At 43.8% G+C, this 24432-nt stretch overlaps 1 protein-coding gene across 1 annotated transcript; it reads left to right on the forward strand.

Annotated features, from left to right (window-relative positions):
• Positions 1 to 276: 276 nt before the first annotated feature.
• On the forward strand, positions 277 to 22161 carry cpne7 (copine VII). The gene is made up of 16 exons (XM_076022901.1): positions 277 to 349; positions 469 to 775; positions 3770 to 3952; positions 4113 to 4187; positions 5964 to 6038; positions 8835 to 8918; positions 8998 to 9087; positions 9269 to 9367; positions 9541 to 9627; positions 10036 to 10095; positions 10778 to 10911; positions 15992 to 16046; positions 18270 to 18321; positions 18615 to 18748; positions 19516 to 19752; positions 20883 to 22161. Exons 2-16 carry the CDS (start codon positions 602 to 604, stop codon positions 21033 to 21035), a joined length of 1692 nt encoding a protein of 563 aa, XP_075879016.1. The 5' UTR covers positions 277 to 349; positions 469 to 601; the 3' UTR covers positions 21036 to 22161.
• The last annotated feature ends 2271 nt before the right edge of the window (positions 22162 to 24432 follow it).

The raw sequence follows: 24432 nt of genomic DNA on the forward strand, positions 1-24432 counted from the left end.
GAAGGGTGGCTTCATCTTTAGGATAGTTATTTCTATCTATCTATCTATCTATCTATCTATCTATCTATCTATCTGCATAATTTTATTGGCTGCAAGTGTTCTGCTTTGTTATATTCTCCACTTAATCAGTTCTTTTCCTCATTAGGAGTGAATTTTTTTTTCACTTGTGCAGCCTGTTCAATCACGGTTGGTTATGTAAAATGATAACAATGCTGCAGTTCCATTATCCATCCATCGTCTATTCTAATACCTCCATTGTGGGAATCTTTGTGACAGATTTCACCTTGTCAACGACTCTTGCCAACGACCCAGCAGCCACCTTCATGTCCTGTGTGTCTTAAGCACCAAGGTGAGATTCTTTTAGGAGGTGCAGGGGGAGCTCTGACAGGCAGCTCTTACACCTTGGGCTTGGTTTGGTCTCACGGGGCTCAACGGGATTGTCTTTTCCTCTCTGTGCCAAATTGTAAGAACCTGCCCCGTGTGAGCACGTCTTTCCAGAGATCCCCCTCGGAACGCCGCTGTGCTTCTCATAAGCCTCACAGCTACTAGTCTCACGCTGCACTGCTCTGCCGGTTGGAAGCCCGTTGTGCTCTGAACCAGGATGAATGACGTCCAGGAGGCCACCTCCCCTGCAACCAGCCTCAGCGGTCCAGCTACCTGCGTCTCCAAAGTGGAGCTGCGTGTGTCCTGCAAGGCTCTGCTGGACCGAGACACGCTGAATAAGTCAGACCCCTGTGTCATGCTGATGGTGCAGACCAATGGACAGTGGACAGAGGTGAGTCCCTGCCCCACTAACACGATACAACCCACCAAAAAAGAGAAAAAAAATGTTGATTTGGGGCAGAAACTCAATATCCATTTGCCAATAATTATACAATGGCACCAGTGAAATGCTATAAAAGATTAATCCTCCATCTTTTATTAATTTCTCTTTCTGAATCATTAAGCATGCTATCTAATGTTTTATAAATGTCCACTGAATCACATACATGTAAATTTATTCCTGTGATTCAAAGCACAGCTCCTTAGGGTGATGTAGGCATGTTGGGAGAAGGAATTACACAAATGTGTTGCACAGAGTGCAACAGTTGGTCACCAATCCATTTGCTTGACATCACTGAATGACTAAAACACCTCATATTAGGAGGTAATGGATAAAAATGCATATATACATATTGTCCAGATCAACCACAGAGATCAATTGGCTGACGTTATCAATTTTATCAATGAAGCAGTTTTTTCCTCCTCAGTCAAAACTCATCATCAATTAATATTTAACTCCTGTGTTCCGTGCTTTGTTCCTCATATTAGCAACCTTCCATAACTTGCAGTGAGACCTACGCATGTGCGTCTTTTTGAGTCTTGACGACACTGACAGTGTAAACAGATTGTCAAATCCTCTTCTGTCAGATCCCTCAGCACCAGCAGGCGCCGTTTGCCTGTACAAATTATTAACTTACGTCAACAAATGAGTTAGAGGCTCAGCCCACTCACATCACTGCCTCCCCCCTCTCTCGCCTGAGCTCATGCAGCATGGGCCTACAGACTTGCTTCGGGTATTTGTTGGCCCACTTTCAATGTTGTTTGACCTCGAAGGAAAGGTGCAGGTGCAGTACCTTTTTTTTTTTCTGGAAGCTGGACATGAGTTAATTCAAACCGCAATGTCTGGGCTTTGGGGACTTGTTTTGATTGAAAAACATAGGTAATGTTCTACCTGGTTGGCAGAAATGATCACAGAAAGCCTTGATTTTTCCTGTCAGGGATCTCTCTGTAGTTCTGGCCCCAGACCAACAACAAACAGGCGGCACCACCTATCCTCTGTAGCTTTCATCAACAAACAGACCCAACCGACTCATCCTAAATCTGTCCATGCAGATGGCACAAAGAGAAGAGGAGGAAGGCAGAGAAGACAACAAAGAGTAGCGGGGATGAATGAGACTTGAGCAGCCAAGTCCATTCCGAAGTTTTACCCCTCACCGTTTGGGAGATTTTCCACTGTGACATATTAGAGACAGTAGAGAAAACCCTGCTTCCAATCGTATCGCATTTGTTAACATATAATTATTGGTATTTGCACTTCACAAACGTAAAAGGGGGGCAGATGTTAATTATGTATAGAGGTCGTCTGTGTTCAAAAGCCAGCAGCAGCAAGTCTCCAGCAGTACTGTACCAAAACAGCGCACGTAACCTCTCTGAGTGACAATAGCATGTTAAATATAAAGACGGTAGTGACAAGAGAGCATCTCTGCACTGAAGCCAACACCTCTTGATTGTTTGGTTCTGTTCATAAGATGCTTTAAATGACAAGTGAAAGTGAAGCAGGCGTACGGGTGGAAACTGGACACCCTGGTTCCACTGCAATGTTTGTACAGTAAAGGCTATGGGTGAAAGATGGCAGTGCAGATTTATCAGATTTATTGGGTTGCATACATACATCAGACTTGGCAAGTCCTTGTCTTTCATTAATTTTTTTTATTTGCCAGGGTCAGAATGGTGAAAAACCTACAAAATGAATACAGCAAATGTTACAGAGCCTTCTGTCCTCCACTGGTAAGAGCCACTAGATCAAAGTTAACCTCAGACAAGACCTCTGTCCTCCGAGGAAACGTTTCTTTTCTGATGTGAGAGGTCTCGAACAGAATGATGAAAGAGAATAGGTGGTCATCGGTGGCTGTGAAAATGCTGTAAATATTGTATGACTTTATTTAAAAAACCAGCAAGGGAAGGTATCTTAGATAAAAGGTGTTCCGATGTCGAGATGAGGTCAAGACACGTAGCAACCATGTCAGACATGAAGCTGGTTATTTACCACTCAGCATGAAAAAACAGGATGCGCTGTAAAGAGGCTGCCGCTGTGAAGAAGGTGGAGGAGGAAAGGTTCCCCGCCCACTAGAAAATCAGTCATTTTGTCTGCTAAAAAGAAAATCACCACGATTTGGTACGCATATGAAAAGGACAGATTTTTGATTCGTGTATTCTCATCTGTAAACAGCAGGACCATCAGTCTGAAGTGACTCGGTGTGCTGCTAAAGTTTGTAATTAGGCCACTATATTTATTTATGATGGTAATGAAAAATACGTTATGTTGTTTGAGAGGTTTAAACCAGTCTGGGCAGGACTGCCACATTGCCAAGCCTTAGTTCTGTGACTTGATAGAGACAAAAGAGCAATAAAATCACTATGATTTATAATCTTGCTCCGCTGGACTGTGAACATCATGACGGATGAAAGAGTCTCTGCTCTCTGTTGAGGACGAGAACTGATTATAAATCCGCCATGTGTCCGTCCACTGTGGTTTTTAATTCTTCTAATTTTTTAATTCTTCTAGATTAAGGTTAAAGTCCTAAAGCATGCATTTAATGTTATAAAATGCGCCCTTGGAATCTTATGTACTAGAATTAAATACTATATTGAATAATGATCTGATTCGTCATTGTGAGAATTTGGGAGACATGGCTAGTTGTGTGTGATCGCTAAATCCTTCATCTTGAGCTGATGGGGCCTCAGAGCTTTTCTTGTCAGGCCATTAAGGACACGCATACATCTCCTCTGTGAAAATAATAACTTTCGCCTCTATATTTAAATGTTCATGGGCGCTCAGGAGATTAAAATATGTAAAAAAAAGAATGATATTGCATGGAGAGATCAGGCTTGGGAATGAGTATCTCATGAACGAGCATACGGCCTGTCTCCATCCAGTCACAGTTGGGGTGTGAGAATGTTTTACATGGAAGCATTGGGCATCTGACTGGACATGTTCTCTTTCCAGTTGGACAGGACAGAAGTGATCAAGAGCAACCTGAACCCAGTCTTTGCCAAGGTGTTCTCGCTGGATTACTACTTTGAGGAGGTGCAGAAGCTGAGATTTGAAGTCTACGACATCCACGGCACACACAGCATCGGGACCCGCGACGATGACTTCCTAGGAGGGGTGGAGTGCACCCTGGGCCAGGTGGGCTGGAAGTTGGAGGGAAATTTGCTGTACATTTACTTCCGCTGGGCGGGAGCAGAACGTTAACGTTGATAAACTTTAACCTTCCTGCGCCGAACACGGCCGTGTAGCATTGAAGGTGGAAGGCCATCTTTTTTGTGTTTATCTCCTCCTTTTGCAGATAGTGGCCCAGAAGAAGATGATGAAGCCTTTATTGCTGAAGTACGGGAAATATGCCGGAAAATCCACTATCACGGTAGGTCTCCGGTTTCTCTCCAGTCTGGAGTGTCTGCATTGCTGGACTTCATAAAGTGCAAGTGAACTCTAGATGGGCTCCAAGGAATAGAAATAAATACTTCCTTTTGTCGGTGTGGCACCATAATGGAAACCAAATTTTACATTAACTTTAAGCTAGTTCTTTTTACCTTTCTAGCTTTTGGATTGCGGTGCGTTCAGTTATTTTAGGTTTTGGGCATTTTCTTTTGATGTTGTAGTCAATCAAGTAACTATTTTCACTGCAGATGTGAGAGTGTGTGTGTCCCTAAATGTGTGTTTGATTTAAAGGTGAGGTATATGTTATAGAAGTTATGTTCAGGTTAAGATTAGCTATACTGTGAATAAAGATTAGGGCTGGAGTTTGGCTGTGACAAAGACTGGCAAATGTACTCAAGTAAATGTCAGTCCCCATAAATATAGAGAAATTAATGTGTGTGTTTGTGTGTGTGTGCGTGCGTGCGTGTGTGTGTGTGTTAGCGTATGTATACTCCCGCTGAATACACAGGGGAGCCAAGTGTATCCATATGAAATGATGCATGGATGAGAAATCACGTGTGTAACAGCCCTCGGCTCATCAAGCACATCCCTTCTACTGCACCATGCTGCGTTCCCCTCCGCAAAGCAACACACTGGCCGTGGCAGTGCCGTCTTCAATTCAAATAGACTTTCACGGCAGCAGAAGGCTTTGTGTTTTTTTCTTTCTCACTTGAGGACGTGGGCTCAGAGGATCCCAGTTGTCTATAGGTGCTTTTCAGAGAGACGAGTTTCCTGAGGCCAACTGAAAATCGGCCAATTCTCTGTTTGCTCTTCAAACGTAATGAAACCAACGGACCTCTGCGACCTTAGATGGATGTTTGACAACATGCCCGTCAGTGAAGGAATCGCGTGGTGTCTTTCTCAGTTTCCTGTGGCATGCTGAGGATCAGAAGTTTTTTTGAAAAAAAAAGAAAAAGAAACAAAAAGTTCACCCCAGATTGATTCAGTACTCACTAGTCTGTACTGTACTGCAGTGTTTGAAGTAACTTTACACAAGCAGCATGTTATCACAGACAGCTGTATTGAACGCACCATGAAAGCACGTTGAAGCAAATTGATCCTGTGGATAGACTGGCTGCAAACGTGGGGCTAACATCGCTGCTACAAATTGGGCTGCCGTGTGTTCCAGTTGACAACAGAGGTGCCGGGGCAAGATGTAAGAGTGGGAATCTAGATGTTTCCTAATTTGCCAATCATTACTGTCAAGCCTTGTCAAACTCCAACTGGGCCAAGCAGCTCAGCACCTGCACTTCTGGGACTGTGAAGTGAAGATCTGTCAGGTTGGAGAGGAGGAGCAGACAGCTGGGCGGGAGCTGGACAGGCTGCCGGGTTATTTTTTCTTTTTTTTTTTCAAAAACAGCCCTCCTCAATCTATGTTGGAACACACACACACACACACACACACACACACAAAGAAATGGACACATCTACACATGCACCATGTGTTGTGAGCTTTCACGGTCAATAACCCCTGACAGAGTGTTAAAAGAAAAATCATTGCTCACATAAAATACCATAAAACCTTGCAGATTCATTTCATTTTATCCCTGTTTTATAAACCTGATTTTCAAAAGCCATTTGGTCTTTAGCGTTCAGTGTGAAGTTTTAATGGCAGCTGCAGCATCATGTCAACGTTTCCGTTTCCAGTTGCCATGAAAAATACTGTCAGTAAATTAAATAATACAAACAAACAAAAAAAATTACTCTCACTTGCTTTCAGGTGCATGCCGAGGAAATTTCTGGCAACAACGGCTATGTGGAGCTTTTCCTCTGTGCCAAGAAGCTTGACGATAAGGTGAGAACACTAACAGACTGCAAACTCACAGAACGCCAGTGACGCATTGCTGGCCTTGAAGATTGGCACATGTGACGTGCTCGTGCTGACTATTGCGCATAACTAGATTCCACATCCCAGTACTCACATTTCAATTGGTTCCATTTGATGGATGAACATCGCTTCCACGGCGATGCCTTCATCCCTCCTGTCTCACTCTGGACAACTTTGCTGCTCAGATAATCTGAAGTCACTTCAAGCTCCGAGGACAAACCCTCGCATACAGTAGCTTGCACATCCATTCCACTATAGGCACTGAAAAAAAACAAACATACATTTTACAAATTGTGCAGCTGTCTTTGTGCAAATTCAATTTGCGGTTTTGCCTGCTACACTGACAGTGAGATTGAAACTGGCTGACATGGGGAGATGGCCCGCGCCCCTCCGTCCGCACTCTTATCATGGAGGCGCTGATTTGAAAAACAAACCAGATGCATACAAGTTGCGGCTGGATCGGAAATTATACTGCCACAACTCGACAAAGACACTGTTTACTTTCTGAAGTCAGACTCCTCACCCGAATGCATCGTCAATCATTCTCTTCTCAAGGCAAACGCCTGTCTGTTGTTGCAGAGGAATGAATAGAAATATTCTATACAGGTCTGCGAGTCCAATTGTGAAATATATTGGTTTACGTGAACACGTCGCTGATGTTTACGATTATACACTGACTTTACAAAAAAAAAGCTCAACATTCAGTTGCAACATATTTCTTCCACTCTAAAAGTGTGCCTGTAGGTTTACTGTGCTAGTAAAGTAAACCGATAGGGTTTACATATAAGTATTACTTGCAGTTTCTAGTAATTTATTATTTTTATTTCATAATTATTATTGTATAATAATATTATGTACTGTTACATATTTTCATCTTTGTTGTGTTGAATAATATTAATAATAGTTTATCAATCTCAGAAAAGGTTCTGAACAAGTCACATGTTTACCAGGATGGTAGTGAATGTGAAGGTCAGTTAATGTTAGTGAACTCATTGATCCTCAGTGAGGGACGACTGTAGTAAAAGTAGAAGTCAAATAATTGAATGGTTAGAATAGAACAAACAGTCTTCACAAAATGAGAAGAGTTAGTCAGCGATGCTTTTTATTGACGTTTCTGAGTCTGATACAACTCCCAGCCACATGGTGTTTGGGCTTCGGATGATTTATTGCCTCCACGTCACCCTTCCAACACTCAGATACCCAAACACAACAGGTTTCTGACTGGCTGGTGTCAGACTCAGAAGCCAAAAAGAAATCATCTGCGCCGGTCGACGCACAGTTCAGTCGCTCTCGGCGGGAGAGATAACGTTGCAGGTGGGCGACGCCCCATTTCATTTTCCCACCTGTGTTCAACAAACAAATATCTGTTTGTAGAGGCTTTGGGGAATCTATGAACCAAGGCTGTGTGACTGCGGCCCAGTAATGAAAGTCGGTATCAGTGCAGTTTGCCAGTGTTGACTCAGAAACAACATGTTTCAAGTGAGCGCAACATTTTTTTTAGACAAACAAGTGTGCAACCCTCTCTTCCCACACAAGTAACACACACAAGAGAGCATGTTGAGAATTGAATTTTTTTCTGCCCTCCCTAACCATTTGACAACACAATACACATTCCACATCTAGCACGCAGTTAGGATTTCTCCTTGTGGCTGCTGAACGCAGCTCCGGCGCTGATTCTATCACACATTTCATTCGCATCGCGGACGTTTTCCTCCAAATTTGCCCGTGACATCACTTGAGTGGAGGAGTTCATTGATCACAGGCGACAGATGAGCCCTGATGCTACGCCGCGTGTCACCATTTGAATTTTTGACTTTTGAATCTGATCTATCTGTGCTGATAGCGGTTGCCATGAGAACAAAGACGGGATGCTACAGATAGCGTTGCCTTTCTTCCCCCCTCCGCCAGAGGAATCTGAGTAGTGTGGCGTGAAAATACAGAATTAACCATCGCACTCTGTGTATGAAAACCCCTTGACCTACTGCAGTGACACACACACAGACACGCACACACACATACGAGGCCCACAGTAATAACTTGTTTTCCTCCCTAAAGAATCTGTTGACCTAAATCCTTCGTGCTGCTCTCAGATACTCGCCGTTTGTGACTTGGGGGATGATTTTCAGATATCCCGAATAACCGCCAAGACGGCAAAATTGTACACATGTTTTCAATTTAGCAAGCTGTTTACTCACGCTGATGCTGTAAATGGATGCGGTGCTGACTGACTAATGAGCACGTTGATTACAAGCCGAGAGCCCGGCGACAGTTTATCAGGACTGCCCGCTTCTTGGAGAGTAATGAAGAGCGCCAGTTTGAGTCCGGGGCTTTTAAATATTGGCTGAGGAAATTAATGAAGACATTTCAGAACTGCGGGACAATTTGTGGGGTGAGAATCAGCCAGTTAGCCCAAGGACAAGAAGGAAAAAAAAACAAAAATCTTTTTGCCTCTAACTTTCCTCATGAACAGTTTCTCCTGCAGAGGAGCTGCCATGCTGCACCGGAAGACCTGATTCTGTCTGACCTGTATTCACACAGACGATTGCCTCCGTTGCAGCATAAACCATACATCACTGTCGACTGCTCTTTGACCTGTAACTTCAATTCCTCTGCACGCAGACCATCCCAACAACCAGCCGTCGACTCAAAAATTCACATAGAATTGCCTTCGTGCAGCTTGTTGAAGTTTGTCGAGTGCCGTCGTTAGGAGCCAGCGGTCCACTTCTTTTTTTCTTTTTTTTTGATTCTCTACTGTCTGTGCAGGATCTCTTCAGCAAGTCCGACCCATTTTTGGAAATTTACCGCATCAACGACGACGAAACCGAGCAGCTGGTGCACAGGACCGAGGTTCGTTGTTTAATTATCGCTTCGAACGGCAAATGCTTCCTGTCGTCGCTTTCCCTCATGGCTTACCTGCGCTTCACAGGTGATTAAAAACAACCTGAATCCTGTTTGGGAGCCCTTCAAAGTGTCTCTCATATCCCTGTGCAGCTGCGACGAGGAGCGCAAGCTCAAGGTAACAATACCTTTGCCACCAGTAAGTAGCCCACACACCTGGGATACCTCTTAAAGCCATTAACGCCAGAGATGGTGTCTGAAAGGTGCATCGATAAAGAATGAATGAATATTTCATGGACTGGCCATTGGGGAGAAAACAAGAATAAGAAAACATACGACTGGCTCGGTGTGCTTCACAGTGCCTAGTGTGGGATTATGACTCCAGAGGGAAGCACGACTTCATCGGCGAGTTCTACACCTCGTTCAGAGAAATGCAGAAAATTTCCAGCGGAAATAAGGTCAGTGAGGAGGGAGGCGGAAGAGAGCCGAGGAGAGACAGCTTATTTTACTAACCCCTCTGACATGACTCTCATTTTGCCGCGGTGAATTTCATTGCAAGTCTCCAGGGGGGGCGGGAGATGTATGGACTGTGTGGAGGACCATCATATATCTTTGTCTCGCTCTGTCACAGGTCACGTGGGACTGTGTGAATCCCAAGTACAAGCAGAAGAAAAGAAACTATAAGAATTCCGGACTCGTCATCCTCAGCGACCTAAAGGTGCGCGGCATATTATTATATTTGCCGTCAATTGAAGCTGAACCAATTGATTTTACAACCTGCAGGAGGAATAATATGAAAAAGGTCTGATAACATACAGCTCCCAGGAATATCGCCAGGCCAGCCTGGTTGGTCTGACTGTTTAAAACAATGATAATTTTTCTGCGTTACTTTTAGTCCTTTTTTTTTTTAACCCTGTTGCTTTCTAACATAAATCCCAGAATGCTGTTGCCTTTCGTGGTCAACGGGTGTGTTGAGGTGGTTGTGGTTTAATCACGGATCTTTCCACCAACACAGCTGAGGGCCCGATCTCCCACACAAGCCTTCCTTCCTTCTGAGGTTCTGCCTTCCAGAACTGTTCTCTCCTCTTGTTTATTTCTTTATTTCTTTTCCTCCTGTTCCCTGCAGCTCCACAGAGTCTACTCCTTCTTAGATTACATCATGGGAGGATGCCAGATTCACTTTACGGTAATTTGAGCCTTCCGTGTTTTGTGGTGTTCCGGTGTAATTAAGCCTCGGATTTACTGCTAGAAATGAAAGGTTACTGTCAAAGTCCAGTTCAGAGACAAAACACACACTGCGGTAAATTATATGTCAAGTGGTGTGTGGCAGCGTTTTGTTTGGGGTTGGGTTTTTTTTTTTGCTCAGGGAGCAAAGGTCTCTTTTTGGTGTCTGAGCACACAGTTTTATGTTGTTTCACTTTTAAAACAACTCGGTGAAATGCAATCAGATTGTCTTCAGCTCTTGCCCTCTGGCCGGCCTTCTCTAGCGCCTCCTTTCACTCTGGCTGGATTACTGAAGCAATGAATATTAATACTGAAGACAGCTGCGGTACATGCAGTTTTGTACTTTTTGGCAGTGAGCTTTAGCCGCTTCAACCAATGTGGGAGGCTAAAAAGTTCAAATTCGTACCTCTGATCTAATAATTTATGTGACCATCAGTTGTTCCTCAGGCTCCCTCGTGCGCGGCTGTGTGTAGGCTCTTTAGCGAAAGAACACACACACACACACACGCACGCACGCACACACACACACACACACACACACACACACACACACACACACACACACAGAAGAAGATCAAAGTTACATGGCAGCAGAAAATAAACTTTGCATTGCTCATCTTGCTCTGCCGAATTCTTGCCATCAGGTTGCCATTGACTTCACAGCCTCCAATGGAGACCCCAGGAACAGCTGCTCCCTGCACTACATCAACCCTTACCAGCCCAATGAGTACCTGAAGGCGCTGATTGCCGTGGGGGAGATCTGCCAGGACTACGACAGGTTTGCCCGCTCTTTTGTCTCTCGTTAAAACGCCCTCCTGCTGTCAGATGGAGCCGCTTGGAGTGCTCCTTGCGTGCCATTTCAGCGGACTCTCGCGTTGCTGGAACGAGCCACTCAATCTGAATCGCGCCAAAAGGCCTGTAATGGAGATCATAGAGCGCTGAAGAGCAGAGGCAATCCCGCCGGTTATTACATTTCTCGCTCGCCAGGTCGTTAAAGAGCTGGTGGGATCTGGCTGCTGACCGCCGGGCGAAACGTGTTTGTGTATTCAGTCCGGCGCTTCAGTTATCAGCCTTGAATTAGAATGACAGCCCTTGAAAAAAAAAAAAAAATCCTCACTGTTCTTTTTATTTTGTGTGCGTGTGTGTGGCACAACTGCGTGCTGTCCGAGCTCGAACCTGGTCGCAATTGACTCCCCGAGTGTCTGGCGTCATTGAGATTATTCCACGGCGGCCAATTAAAACGTAAACATGAAACGTTTTTTTTGATCTATCGGAAGTCCTGTCGCCGGCAGCGAGAGAGACGGATGTCGCACGCTTACGCACGCCACCCGGTGTTTACGGAGCCCGTCATCGTCTCAGCCGGGATATCACCCTCATTCTTATTCCTCCCTGTTTGATCATTGTTAAACGAAAAAGGAGTCAGGAGAGCCGGATGACAGCGCCGATCATCCACTCGTTACGTTCCTCCACTGAAATAACGTCTGCGGAATTTCCACTTTTGCATCGCTGCCACATAGGGCACGTGTGTGGTTGTGTGTTATGGAGGAATCATCTGCGATGGAAGAATTATACAGTTCAAAAATAGGTGGAATGCCTCCTTTTGTCTGCGCTCTCACGCAGGTTTAAAACCAGTTAAGGCTTGGTTACCTTCCGGCATGAAGGCAGTAGAAAAGAAAAGAAACAAGAATCTCTCTGTCTCTCTCTCCCTCACACTCACTCACACACACACACACACACACACACACACACACACACACACACACACACACACGCAGACAAGTCACGAGTGTCTTCTAAAATCCACTTTTGAGCAGTCTGTCAGACTGAGCGGTCTGACCTTTATGTCCACGCAGGCGTTTAGATCCTGTCCAAACCGTTTGCAACTGACAGTTGTAGTCTGAGATTTCAAAGCAGTTACTGTCCTTCCTTTTGTAACATCCTGTCAAAATAAAACAAAACAAAGGTTTTTCAAAACTTGGTTTAAACACTATCACCTGCACTGAACGTTAAACCGAACGTCCTGGGCTTTTTAAAAATACAGTTGCTTGTTCTTCATGCTTTTAAGGCTCCTTAAGTTCAAAAACATTCTCATGTTTAAAAAACACGAAACCTCCTGCAGATCTTTCTCAGCTTGTTTGCTGGCCGGAGACTTGGTAATAACTTTGCTCGACTGGCCCTCGTACAGTGAGTCCTTCCAGCAGAGATTGAGATTTTCCACAGCGCTAGAGGTGGAAGAGGCTGAGAGTGCGATACAGGCTACATCAGTAAGAGTGAGAGCATATGGTCCTCATTAGCATATTGACTGTGGAAAATACCAACAGTTCTTTTTATGTTGGTGGAAACCATCCAAAGGCTGGCTGAAATGGGTGTGGTGTAGAAAATGAAATGCAAATGATTTTTTATCTTAACGCTTGTTGATGAGGTGCAATCCAAGGAAGAGGGGTTGTGTTTCATTTTACCGTTAAAAATAAATGTCTATTTTCCTTTCTATTACACGCTGGTGCACACACCCCGTTGAGATACATACATGCAGATCTTTATTCATTGGAAGCATGCAGCTGTGCCGCTGATATGTTCATAAGGGAAATTGGTTTGCATGTGTTTAACAGACTCTTGGTGGCGGCTCCATACATTACCCACTCCATGCTCCAGTTTCCCCCGCAGCATCTTTTATCTCCACCGAGTCTCCTCTTCTTGTCTTGCACGGTCTCATTACTGTAAACTGCAGTGAAAGACACACAGAGCTCGGGGTTAACACCATGACAGTGAGCACTTCAAAACCAAGTGGGAGGCATTAAGGTGGATGGTGGGAAATAGAAAGCAGAGGTGAATCATCTGATGCACAGGCAACGGACAGGTGACGTGAAGATTACCGAAGCAGAATTAATGGACTGGTGCTGCTGGTGTATTTTGCTTTAAAGAAAATATCTCACTGGAGATGCAGAAAAAGAATATGAAGGATAAGATGGATGGAAATTCTAACTCTATTTGTTTCACAATCACAATAAAAATTAATAAATCAATGAATAAATGAATAAATGTAAAAATTTAAAAATTTGCAACCAAGTGAAAAAGTCTGGTAAATAAACACCCCAAAACAATACTTTTGGAAAAAAAAATTGGATTTAATTAAAAAGAAAATTGAAAAATATGAGTAAACTAATATAAGACTGAAGTTTGACCTGATGTTGCATTGTATCCAAAACTGCGGCCCGCAGTAACCTGCTTTTCAATGAAAAATGATTTATCCCATGATGTGTTTCAAGCAAAGACCACCCTATCTGTCAAAACTAAGCCAGATGAGGATTAACACTCTCACTCCTGATTTATGCAGATCCTCCTATTGAATATCAGAGCAGCACTGTCAGGCTAATTATAGCCTCGGAGCGATAACACCGGAGACATGGCGAGCCTACCTGATGAAAAGGTAGCGGCTTTATCGTTTCCCCTCATGTTAACATATACGCCAATGAGCACGCAACACGGAAACATGCCTGCAGGTGACGACTATTGCAAAGAGGCCCCCCCCCCCACCCCCCACCCCCAACACCTCCTCTCCTCGGCCTGGAATTATTATGGCTTAAACGTGGGCAAGAAAACCTTCCAGCCGGTGGTGAATATCAGTGATGTGGGATTTTTTTCGAGTCCTTGCAGAGGAGTGCATTATGGAGCTGGAGTGATTAGCCTTTGTGTGTGTGGGCAGAGGCTCGTTTACCTCGCTGAGAGGACTGTTATACCGGGCACATCTCCCCCATGGTTCCTGATACGCGCAGACGAACAAAAAAAAAAAGAAAAGTGTGAAAACACAGGCCTCCGTGCTCTTTGCCAGGCGAACGGGATGATCCTCTCACTCCCTCGATTGTCTGCGCTGGGGCTGTTATGTCATACCTGTGCCCTAATTAATTTTGATGATCTCCGAGGACAGTTTTGTGTTCCACACAGAGGGGAGAAGGAGTTGAGGGTTCTCATCACCGGAGCCTCACTCACTCACTGGCCATTTTAAATCCGGCGCATCGGGGGAAACAAGCTTGCTAGTATCGCATTCCCTTGTCAAGTCATGTCATTAGAAGCCCTCCTCCCCAACCCCCCCCCCCCCCCCCCCTTCACCCACCAACTTTAAGACTGCAAACCCAACGCAACACCGACAACATCACTTGTGCTTCGTTTCTGATATTTTGCATTCCAACCACATGCCTCACTGCGCTCCAAAGGTCATTGCCGTGGGAGTGCAGGCCTGCGTTCGGTGAATGGGAGTTATTTCAGTCATGATGGACGAGCAAAGTTGGAACTATGTGCACGTTAGAGGTGAGTTTGGACTGTCGGCGTCTCTTTGTGCGTTTGCGGTGCGATCTGCGGAGCTCCGTTCGCGTCTCTGTTGCTCTTTATTTACGTTTTGGATACAGCGCAGCGCATTAGCGAGGGCAGGAGGAAGCAGGGGCTGCGCCAGAGAGAAAAAAACATTGGACTTGTTCGCAGTTTATTCTTGGATGAGAAGACAATGGTGGCGACCAAATGTGAGAACGGCCTGCATAGTTCCCTCGCTGAGATTCTCCCGAGACTCGCGGCTCTTGCCGTCGCCGTTTGCACACAATGAAAACATTAAGCTAATGAGCCGCATTGTTCTTTTTTTTTTGTCTCCCTCCAAGTCCGCTGAAGAGAAGCAAGCAGGAAACAGGAGAAGTGCGTTTCTTGTTAAAAACTTGCTTGGTTAACTCTTGCAAAGTCACCATCAGCAATTACCCCGACCGAGTGAAGTTCTCTCTCTCTCTGTAAAAATCATCAGCTCTGTCAGCCTTCATAAATCCACCGCCATCAGACTCAACAAAAACGCAGGGAAAAGCTGCCTCCAGCCACATCAGCTTCCCCAGTGGGCCAGGAACCCTCCAATCAACACTTCCTATCACACCTAAACCGACGCTGTCAATTTTTCCTCTTGCAATTTCGCGTGCCCCAAAGATGCAAGCGATGGCTCCCATTGCCAAGTCCTATTGAGCGGCAGATGTGATTGCGCTGAGAATATGAGGTCATTTTGTCCGTCATTAAGCCGTGAAGTGTAAATTCTCTGATAAGGGAGGCAGACGTCTGATGGAGCTGCATTTCAGGAGCTAATCACTAATGAGACGCAGTTCACACGTGGCGGGCGACTCTCCGTGCTTTTCATGTGCAATAAACAGGGGAATAAAAATAAAATAGTCCAAATAGAATCCAGAATTGCCATTTTGCGACTGAAAGGTGTGCTTAGTTTCTTGGGGAACAGTTTCAGAATATAAAAATAAAACCAGTCTTGCAACTTGCCAAGCTAGTATCAGAATACATAGAAAATGGTAAAAAAAAAAAATACAAAATGTACTGTTGGGCTGCAAAGGAGTAAATTACCTTGTCCTAGTGGTGCCTTTTGCTTTTGGACAGCAGTACGGTTCACTGGTTCTGTAGGACTTTTGCTCCAAACAGAGCTTGCATGTCTCTGAGCCATCAAGCCGACAACATCTGAGCGTTGACGTCGTTGCGGTCAACTGCTGGCGAGGGACAGCGTTTTTAACGAAAATCTGTAAACTACAGGATGAGAGTTTCAACATAATGTTGCTCGATTTGAATGGAATGGCAAAAAAAAGCAAAAATGGTGAAGTGCAGAAGAAGCTCTGTGAACAGGTGCAGCGCTGGCTGCTGGGACAGATTTCAAATTGTAATTCAAGCTTTTAACATTTATGAAATGCAAACAAGGCCGAGGTGGATTTCGCCCTTGGAGGAGTGAACAGATGGATAAGCTATCAACATTTTTCACACCACTGTCAAATGCCGTCTTATATTGAATTTCTCTATCTCTTGTTTCTTACTAATTAATTTGCTTCTTGTTTCAGTGACAAGAGGTTCTCGGCTTTGGGCTTTGGCGCCAGGATCCCACCAAATTATGAGGTGGGTACCGCTGATCATATCTGCGCTCTGTCCTTTTGAGCCCCGAGCAGATCTCTGCCTTTTATTCTGCATATTCATGTGCCCTTATCAAATTCTGGTATTTCCCCATCACCTCGAGAATACAAAGGTAAGCAACCCCTTTCATTCTTTGCGACACAATTTGTCATTTTGTTGAAATGTAACATTCAAAATTAATCACGGGATATTTTGTTTTCGTTCACAAGCTCCTTGTTATTAACTTGGAAATAATATGCCAAGATGACATGAAAACCCTGCGGCGTGCATGCTCAATTTCCATAAGAATTCATGAGTTTCATAGCATATGTTCCGGTAAATTGGAACAAAAACCTTCAGTGATTCTGATTAGAAACCCCGAGGGCAACATCTGACATGTAAAGAGTTCCTGCACAACACATTATCAACAGCATAACTCTTAATTTTTAGATTATAGATGAAAGGTAACTGGTCCCGGAGTGGAACGTGGTCTACGATGCAGTGCCGCTTGTTTCACAGTAACATCAAACAAAGCCAATGCATTACACAGGACATACATTGCATTATAATTTACTCCATGAAAATGACAAAACAATAATAAGAAAACAAGCAAAGCAAGTGTCTATTGCACGCCCCCTTCTATTGAACAAATGCAGGTGCTTGACGCTGAAATGCACGACAATTTCAGGTAATTGTTGCTTTGCAAGTCATTCTCCTAAACGTTTCATCCTTGGAGAAGAGAGGATGCTGAGGGTTGGCAGTGATGTCTGTTTTTTTGTTGCTTTTTTCTCCCCCCAGAAAAGCTTGTTCACAAAGGCTGTGAATGTGCTGCCTACAGTCCTCTCGGCTGTTTGGTACACGGTGATTAGCCGGCTTTTTAGCTGCAGCGCTAGATTCCCAAACCAGGCGCCGACACTGCGATGTGGCTGCTCTCTCTGTACAGGCTCGATTTGGAAACACGGCCTATGATGCAATTTGATACACAGGTTGTCAATATGCTTCTCTTTCCCAAGCACTGAAGGTTGTGTAGGACACCCAAGTACTGTATCTATATGAAGATAAATTAATGAGCTCTTGATTTTTAATGACCACAGGCTCACGTTCAGTCGCTCGTCTTGGGTCGAAGGCCATCTCTTTTGTCTTGAAGTGAAATTTGCTTTGGGATGTTCAGTCTCAGACCATTTAATCTGTCAACCTCACACTGGCTATGTTGACGTGAGCAAAATGTCCACAATCTGTCTAGATGCTGGTTGATCACAAATCCTGATTTCTTCAAACACCAACAATTCAGCCTCGATTTCTCCACAGTTGTGTCCGTAGGATTTAAGTGACTGACTGAGTGAGTGCAATATATTGTTGTAGGACAAGCAAACGCGTATGCTACAAGCCTTTTAAATGAGACGTAAAGCTCTACTGAATTCTCTTTGCAAAAAGTGAATAGAGGTCAGCAGCTCCACTCATTCTTATGCATACAGACTTGTTTTCACAATGAGGAGGAACCTTTTGACTTTTCTTTCTCCCCGCTTTATAAAAGTCGCCAGCTGGAGAGGAGTCACTTGTCACTGATCTCGCTGACAGCTGGTGCACACACAAGGAAATGGTTCCTCGAGAGTGGGAGACTCTAAAGAGGATTTCATTTCTGTCTCAGAAACAGCTTTAAAATTCCCAAAGTCAGCCTGATGTTTTTGTTGGAAGAGAAGTGCATGTAAATAAAGACACCCTGCAATTAAATGTCAGAAACCAGCAACATGGCATAGAGTGCATCTCTATTGGTCATTACTTTACTGCAGCAGATGCTCTGAGTTGGCACCCAGATGCTGATTTGCACTGAGAGAAGGATTTGTTCAACAATTTAAAAATTTTCTTCTTCCAAATACATTTTACCTTCATCATTTAAAAAATATTTAGGGTGCAGGGTGCTGCTATTCACTGTGGAAAAAAAGCCTCTTGCATGCGTCAGAAAAATTTAAAGTAATGGAAGAGAAGAAAGGATGAGAGCCTGTAAACCGACTTGACACAGTATAAAAGCCCCAGTATGTCCAATGCCTTTGAAAAATGAAAGGGGAAAAAAGGTTTTGCATCTGTGTGGAATTTGCCTGAGTGGAATTTCTTTCTTTTTCTCTCCCTGTCCTTCTCTCACCTTAGCCCTCAGCCAATAATTCATAAAGATTATCAAGTCATCTGAGAGGCAGTACTTCAGTTTAAACTTTCATTTTTTTCCATCCTCAGGTGTCTCACGACTTTGCAATTAACTTCAACCCAGAGGATGACGAATGTGAAGGTATGGAGGAGCTTCTTTTTGCGCATTATTTCATTGAGGCTCTGATGAAACTGTCGTCAACCTCTGCAGTCCATTGTTCACATTTTCATTCAGTGAGTTTTCACGATAACTACTAATATCTATCAGAACGATTACACACACACACACACACACACACACACACACACACACACACACACAGTTGAAAAAATTCTCTGCTAGACTGAATCCTTTGGTCACTGACTGGCTTCATCAGCTTCATTAATGCCTTAATGCTTTAATCCTGTGTAATTGCGCTGCCTTCCTTTCACCAGAGATTCAAGGTGTTGTCGAGGCGTACCAGAACTGTCTTCCCAAGATCCAGCTGTACGGCCCGACGAATGTTTCTCCAATCATTAACAGAATAGCGAAGCTGTCGGCGGGAGACGGCAACATTAAAGACGCTTCTGTAAGTGTTTCCTCACACTTGTGTAGCGGCCAGATGTTGCTGTGCACGGTAGAAGTCTCGCAGGCAGGCCAACACTATTACACATCAGTACATCAGGATTACAGGTCAGCATATGGCCAGGAGATGCACACATGGACTACAGAAGTTACCATAGAATCACCATACCATAAAATTCTCGCATGCTTTGAGAAGGAACAAGAGTGCATCAAAAATAGACTTTCAAAAAAAGTTTTAACGTAATGTCCCTCGATTTAAATGAAATGACAAGAAAATGAAAAAACATTGTGCAGAAAAAGAGTATTTACAAATCTAGATACAAAAAAATGTAACACATGTATCACAGTTACATTTTTGTGTCTAGATTTGTAAATACTCCTCCTCTTCTTCTTCTCCTTCTTATTTTATTAATTTTGTATTCACAACTAACCGTAATCCATCATTTATAAAGTGCATAATCTCATCATACTGACAAAGCAAGAGATAAAAACCTTCATAACCAAAAAATTGTGATGACAAACAAACAAATCACAGAGTGGCTAGCCCCTAATGGTACCAACGAACAATTAAATACGTGAACTGCTCATCAACTAGCAACCACGAGATAAATGGAGGATATCCATTCAAACGTGAATGTCGATGTCGTGCCCTGTGCAGCATCTGGTTCCTACACAAACCACCCATCTTCCAAGTACGCAGCCTCCCACCCGGTGGCAGACTGTGTATCTTTTTGTGGTTCGGCTTCCAATTATAACAACCAGCTATTGCAGCGGTACCACATCCTGCTCATCCTCACCGACGGCGTGGTGACGGACATGGCGGACACGCGCGAGGCCATTGTGCGCGCCTCCTACCAGCCCCTCTCCATCATCATCGTGGGCGTGGGCAACGCCGACTTCACTGACATGCAGATCCTGGACGGAGACGACGGAGTGCTGCGCTCGCCGAAGGGAGAGCCGGTTCTCAGAGACATCGTGCAGTTTGTGCCCTTTAGAGACTTTAAAACGGTCAGTTTCTGTGTCCCGCCTCTCTTTCTCAGTCTCTTTCACATTTTATCCCATCGAACATTCTCGCTACTGCGCCACTCAGTGACTCAAAAAACATTTTTTATGTAACCCCTCTCGCTGTCTCTTGATTTAAAAGAGCAAACAGGAGGCATTTGCTGGCTTTGCTATCGCCACAGATGGGCAGTATGGACTGGAGTAGATCCAGACATTCCATCCAACACAGAGGTCCTCTGTGCGTAGTTACATGCAATAAGTATCATTTCAGCTGTGCGATTACTGTGAGCAACATTTAAAGGCTTGATGTCATGCTGTTTTTTTCCAAATCAAACCTCTCCTCAAATGTATGCTGCAGCATTTTTAAAGTTCTTCAGTTATGGGTGCTTTGCTTTACTAACCCTCGGTTAAAAAGGAAACATTACTTCAATTGCTTGCTCATCTTTTCCAAAAGTGTCCATCACAATGGGCTGATTTCTGATCTGGGCCAGGAAGAACGTTAGCTACAGGTGAAAAATACATTTTCTGGAGATCTGTATGCATTTTTGGGGCGAGGGGACGGTCGATAATCACCATGAAAGACTGCTTCTTTGCTCAAGGTAACAGTTTTACACCTTCTGCACAATGCTTATGAACACGCTCCTTGTGAAGCAATGCATGGCATCATCACTTTTCATCCATCCATCCATCCATTTTCAATACCCGCTTATTCCTGGGCTCAGGGTCACGGGGGGTCTGTTGGAGCCTGGCACCCCATTTTGCAGGGATGTGATTGTACCCAGTTTCAGCCAGGTTTGCATTGGTGGTCCACATTCCAGTTGTTATAGGCACAGTACCTTTTAAAGGAGATCAACAACAACAGCAAAGAGCAACAGCAACAGTAATAAGACGGGCATACAGTAAACAATCATCAAAATAAGAAAAGAAAAAAAGGAAGAAGAGAGAGAGGAGAAGAACAGGCAAACAAACAAGCCATAAAAACAACACGTAGAAAAAAAGAAAAAAGTTTTAAAAAAGAAAACACCGCGAGAGCTCAGTTGCAGTCATAAGGAATATTGCACACACCAGGATGGCCAGGATGAAAATCGGAAGCATCTTCATCCTTTTTTCCCCTTCGTTCCGTCTCTACATGACAGGCTTCACCCGCAGCCCTGGCAAAATGCGTCCTGGCAGAGGTTCCCAAGCAAGTCGTCGAGTACTACAGCCATCGAGCCATCTCCCCTATGTGCCCTCTCAAGGACTTACGGACCCCCATCCTCAGCCCTGTCGCCACGACACCTACGGAGTGAAGAGTCGGGCTGTTTTTGGGACCGAGCTTGGACCACAGCACCAGGCCGCAGCAGATTGAAAGGAAAAAAACAAAAAAAAAAAAAACAAATACATGGGACGCATGCTATGGAATTTTGGACGAGGACTGTGAAAAAGTACATCTCCTAAATGTGTTGTTACTCATTTATTTCATTTCCCACTGCCATCAGAGTGTTTACAGAAGGACAGTGACTGAAGGGTTTATTCTGCGCCTCTGCCCAGCGATGACCCTGCATCTCCCTCCCACTGTGCAAATTGGGCCGTGCGGTTGTTTTTTTTTTTTGCGCCAGGAGTCGTGGAGGATTGATGTCTGACATATTATTTTTATGCATGCTGGCCAATCCACCTGTTCTAAACCAATGATTGGATGCACGCTTGTTATTTCTAACTGGCCATGACATTCAGCACCTATTTATGTTCCCTTTCGAGATATTATCAGGAAATTTTGAAGATGTATTGTACAGTATTATCAATGTTGCAAACAGAGTGCTAAACATAAGTATAAAGAAGATATGCTGCTTTTTATTTTGAGCTCCTTCATTTCTTTAAACCCGTTTAACTTGTAGGATTGGAGTTGTTTCAGATTGTTGTTAATGTTTCTGGAAACAGATTAAAATTCTAAGTCAGAAAACAGTGTGACTTTGGAAAAACAAGATGTTCTTTTCTTGGTTAATACATCCACTTTTGTTTTTACGTTTATTGGCAAAGGCTCAAACTAAAAAAAACATGAATCCACCAGGCTGAAAAATAAACGGCACCAGCCTGCCTCAACATATACAAAGGCCAGCCCTGTTGATTCGGTTTTAAAGTTAAAATTGCCAAGTTAGTCCAACTTTCAGAGAGATTATTTACTCTCTCCAAGTCAGTAAGGTCCTAGTGTGATAACGGCAGCAATAGCAACATTTGTTTAAATCTGACATTATATTTTATGTTGTGGGTATGCGTCCGCGTTCTGCTTCGGATAATTTGTGATTCCTGTTGAAGTTTGAGCTTTTCTGGGAACAACAGGGAGGTAATGAGTCAGTGCTAGACACAAGACCCAGCCAGGTGGCATGAGGGTTCGAGGAGCATGTGTTCGGTTTGCTGAGTAGCAACGTGTTGCGTGACACACACACACACAAAAAAAAGAAACACTTTGCAACAGGAACAGACAGATCACGCTGTCTGTCTGTTCCACGTGTGTCATCTGGGAATGATAGCAGCCACAGACACGATTGGCACTCAGTATTTCCTCCCAATGGTCAAGACTATACTGCAGCAGACTGTTTCACTCACATTCTTCTCTCACTTGTGCCGAGTTTGGAAAGCAGCCTCGTGCTGGATATTCCTTTCGTATCAGTGTGAAAGCACAAAGATGATTGGAGTGTGTGCTGTGCAGCACACAGCAGCATGTGGGGAGAGCAGGACAAGGCATTATATTCTCTTTTCAAAGAGTCTGGCTAAGAGTGACCGGTGTCATCCTCATTGCGTCAACACAAGCGATGTGCAAACTTTTAAAGCAACGTCGGCCTGAAGGGCCATTATATATTTTGAAGGATGGCTTGTCTCTCTCTCTCTCTCTCTCCTCTTTCACAAAGTATATTTTATTCAAAAGCTGCAACCTTCACTGTCACGTACCTTGGCGGTGCTGTGTAATCTTGTCGTCATGGTGTTGTGCGTGCAACAAGTCAGGGAGGCACTCTACTGACAGCCTGCGAGTGGTACGACCTTTAAATAATAATAATAAAAAAATCAGTCTGTGGATTTGATTTAAAAAAAAATAACAACAAGCTGCTGGTTTCATCTCACGAGGTTTGCTGTGGATCAAAAATCAGGAGAGGAGATGATGTGTTCAATAACACGCGATTACATAAAAAAAAAATTAAAGGATCGTACCGACCCCCTCCCCCAATGCTTTTTCCTGATCCTGACTGCAAAAAAGGTGATTTTTTTTTCTAAGTCAAGCTATGTCTTTGGCAAAATATCCACCACAAAATCAAACAATGTATTGTTGAACCATCAGTAGAGGCTTAATTCTGCAACATTTTGGTCTACGAAATGCAAATCCCTCCCACAACATCCCTGTCGCTGAGCTGCTTTAATCCTTCATTGTGTAAACTGACATTCTGGTTTGAACTCAGATGTCATCATCTCGTTTGTCATATATAGATTCAGAAGATTAAAGTGCATTACAAGTGTAATAATTCATTAATAAAGCTTAAACAATGTTGTTCGGTCTGGTTGTTTTAAATCGCTCTCGCACACAATACACCACTGGCCTCACTCATTATTATTATTATGATTATTCGGAGCCGCCTGAGCAATCACTCACTATCATTTTTCGTGTTTGCTCCGTGCTGTTGCATTTCCCTGATAGGATGTAATTGTGTCACAGTGAGCGGTGACTAATTCACTTGGATGCAAAGCAACAAACTTGCCAGAAAATGCACAGCGAGGATATCCGGCATTTGTAGCTATTCTAACTTACACATATTCGCCCTCAGGCTACAAATATGAATCTGACTTTGATTCGTCCTCCGGAGCTCCTGCAGCACTCCCCCGATACAAACTATTGACTTTTTATGAATGCGGCTAAACACCACTAGCTCTGCTGTAGCTGCTCTCTGAACCCCTTTGAAGACCACAACTATTGAGGATTCTGCAGTCACTGGGGATGAAAGGAGGAGGCCCATCGATTCGGCAGGCCAAGGTTGGCAGCTGTACTCGATTTCTTGAATGTGAATGATCTGAGGGGGTCTCACATCCTGAACTCAGCGACTCCTCCCAACCTCCGCACCCCCTTATATAACCATTATATCAGAATCCAAACTGCCGGCAAAAATGGTGAAAATATAAAAATGAACGAAATGCGACACATTATAACTATTTTTGGTATGTATTCCATTACATTTTTTCAATGTTTATTTATTTTTTTACAATTTGACATTCTCAGATTAGAGCTGCAATGAAGTATGACAAAAATGCAGCTCTTTGCCCCGCCACATATTTTTCAGCGGCTAATTATTCTTTTTTTTTTGAAAAACAAAAAACAAAATCTTTCAGATATCAACCAATATTTCCTGTCCTTCAGGGCAAACTGGCTCCCATAGTAATATCTGAAAGGCATCAGAACGTCTTGTGTTTCCTGACTGACATGGCAATTCACTCTGTCCCCTGTCACCTGTATCCTCTTATTGCCGCCCTGCCTCAGGATATGAGCTGCGCCAGCAGATAGTCCCCATCTTCTCCTAACATTTTCTGGAGATGTGATAAAATCAGTAAATAACTGACAGAATATGACTTTTCCATATAATTAGCTTTTATTAAAAATGTTTTATCATCCATAAGGTTGTCTATATAAGGTAGTCCAATAATGTATTTTTTCTGCAAGGGCTTTGT

Source organism: Nelusetta ayraudi, unplaced genomic scaffold, assembly GCF_046127955.1.
Source record: "Nelusetta ayraudi isolate G7.1 ecotype Tasmania unplaced genomic scaffold, CSIRO-AGI_Nayr_v1 ptg000002l, whole genome shotgun sequence".
Taxonomy (NCBI): Eukaryota; Metazoa; Chordata; class Actinopteri; order Tetraodontiformes; family Monacanthidae; genus Nelusetta; species Nelusetta ayraudi.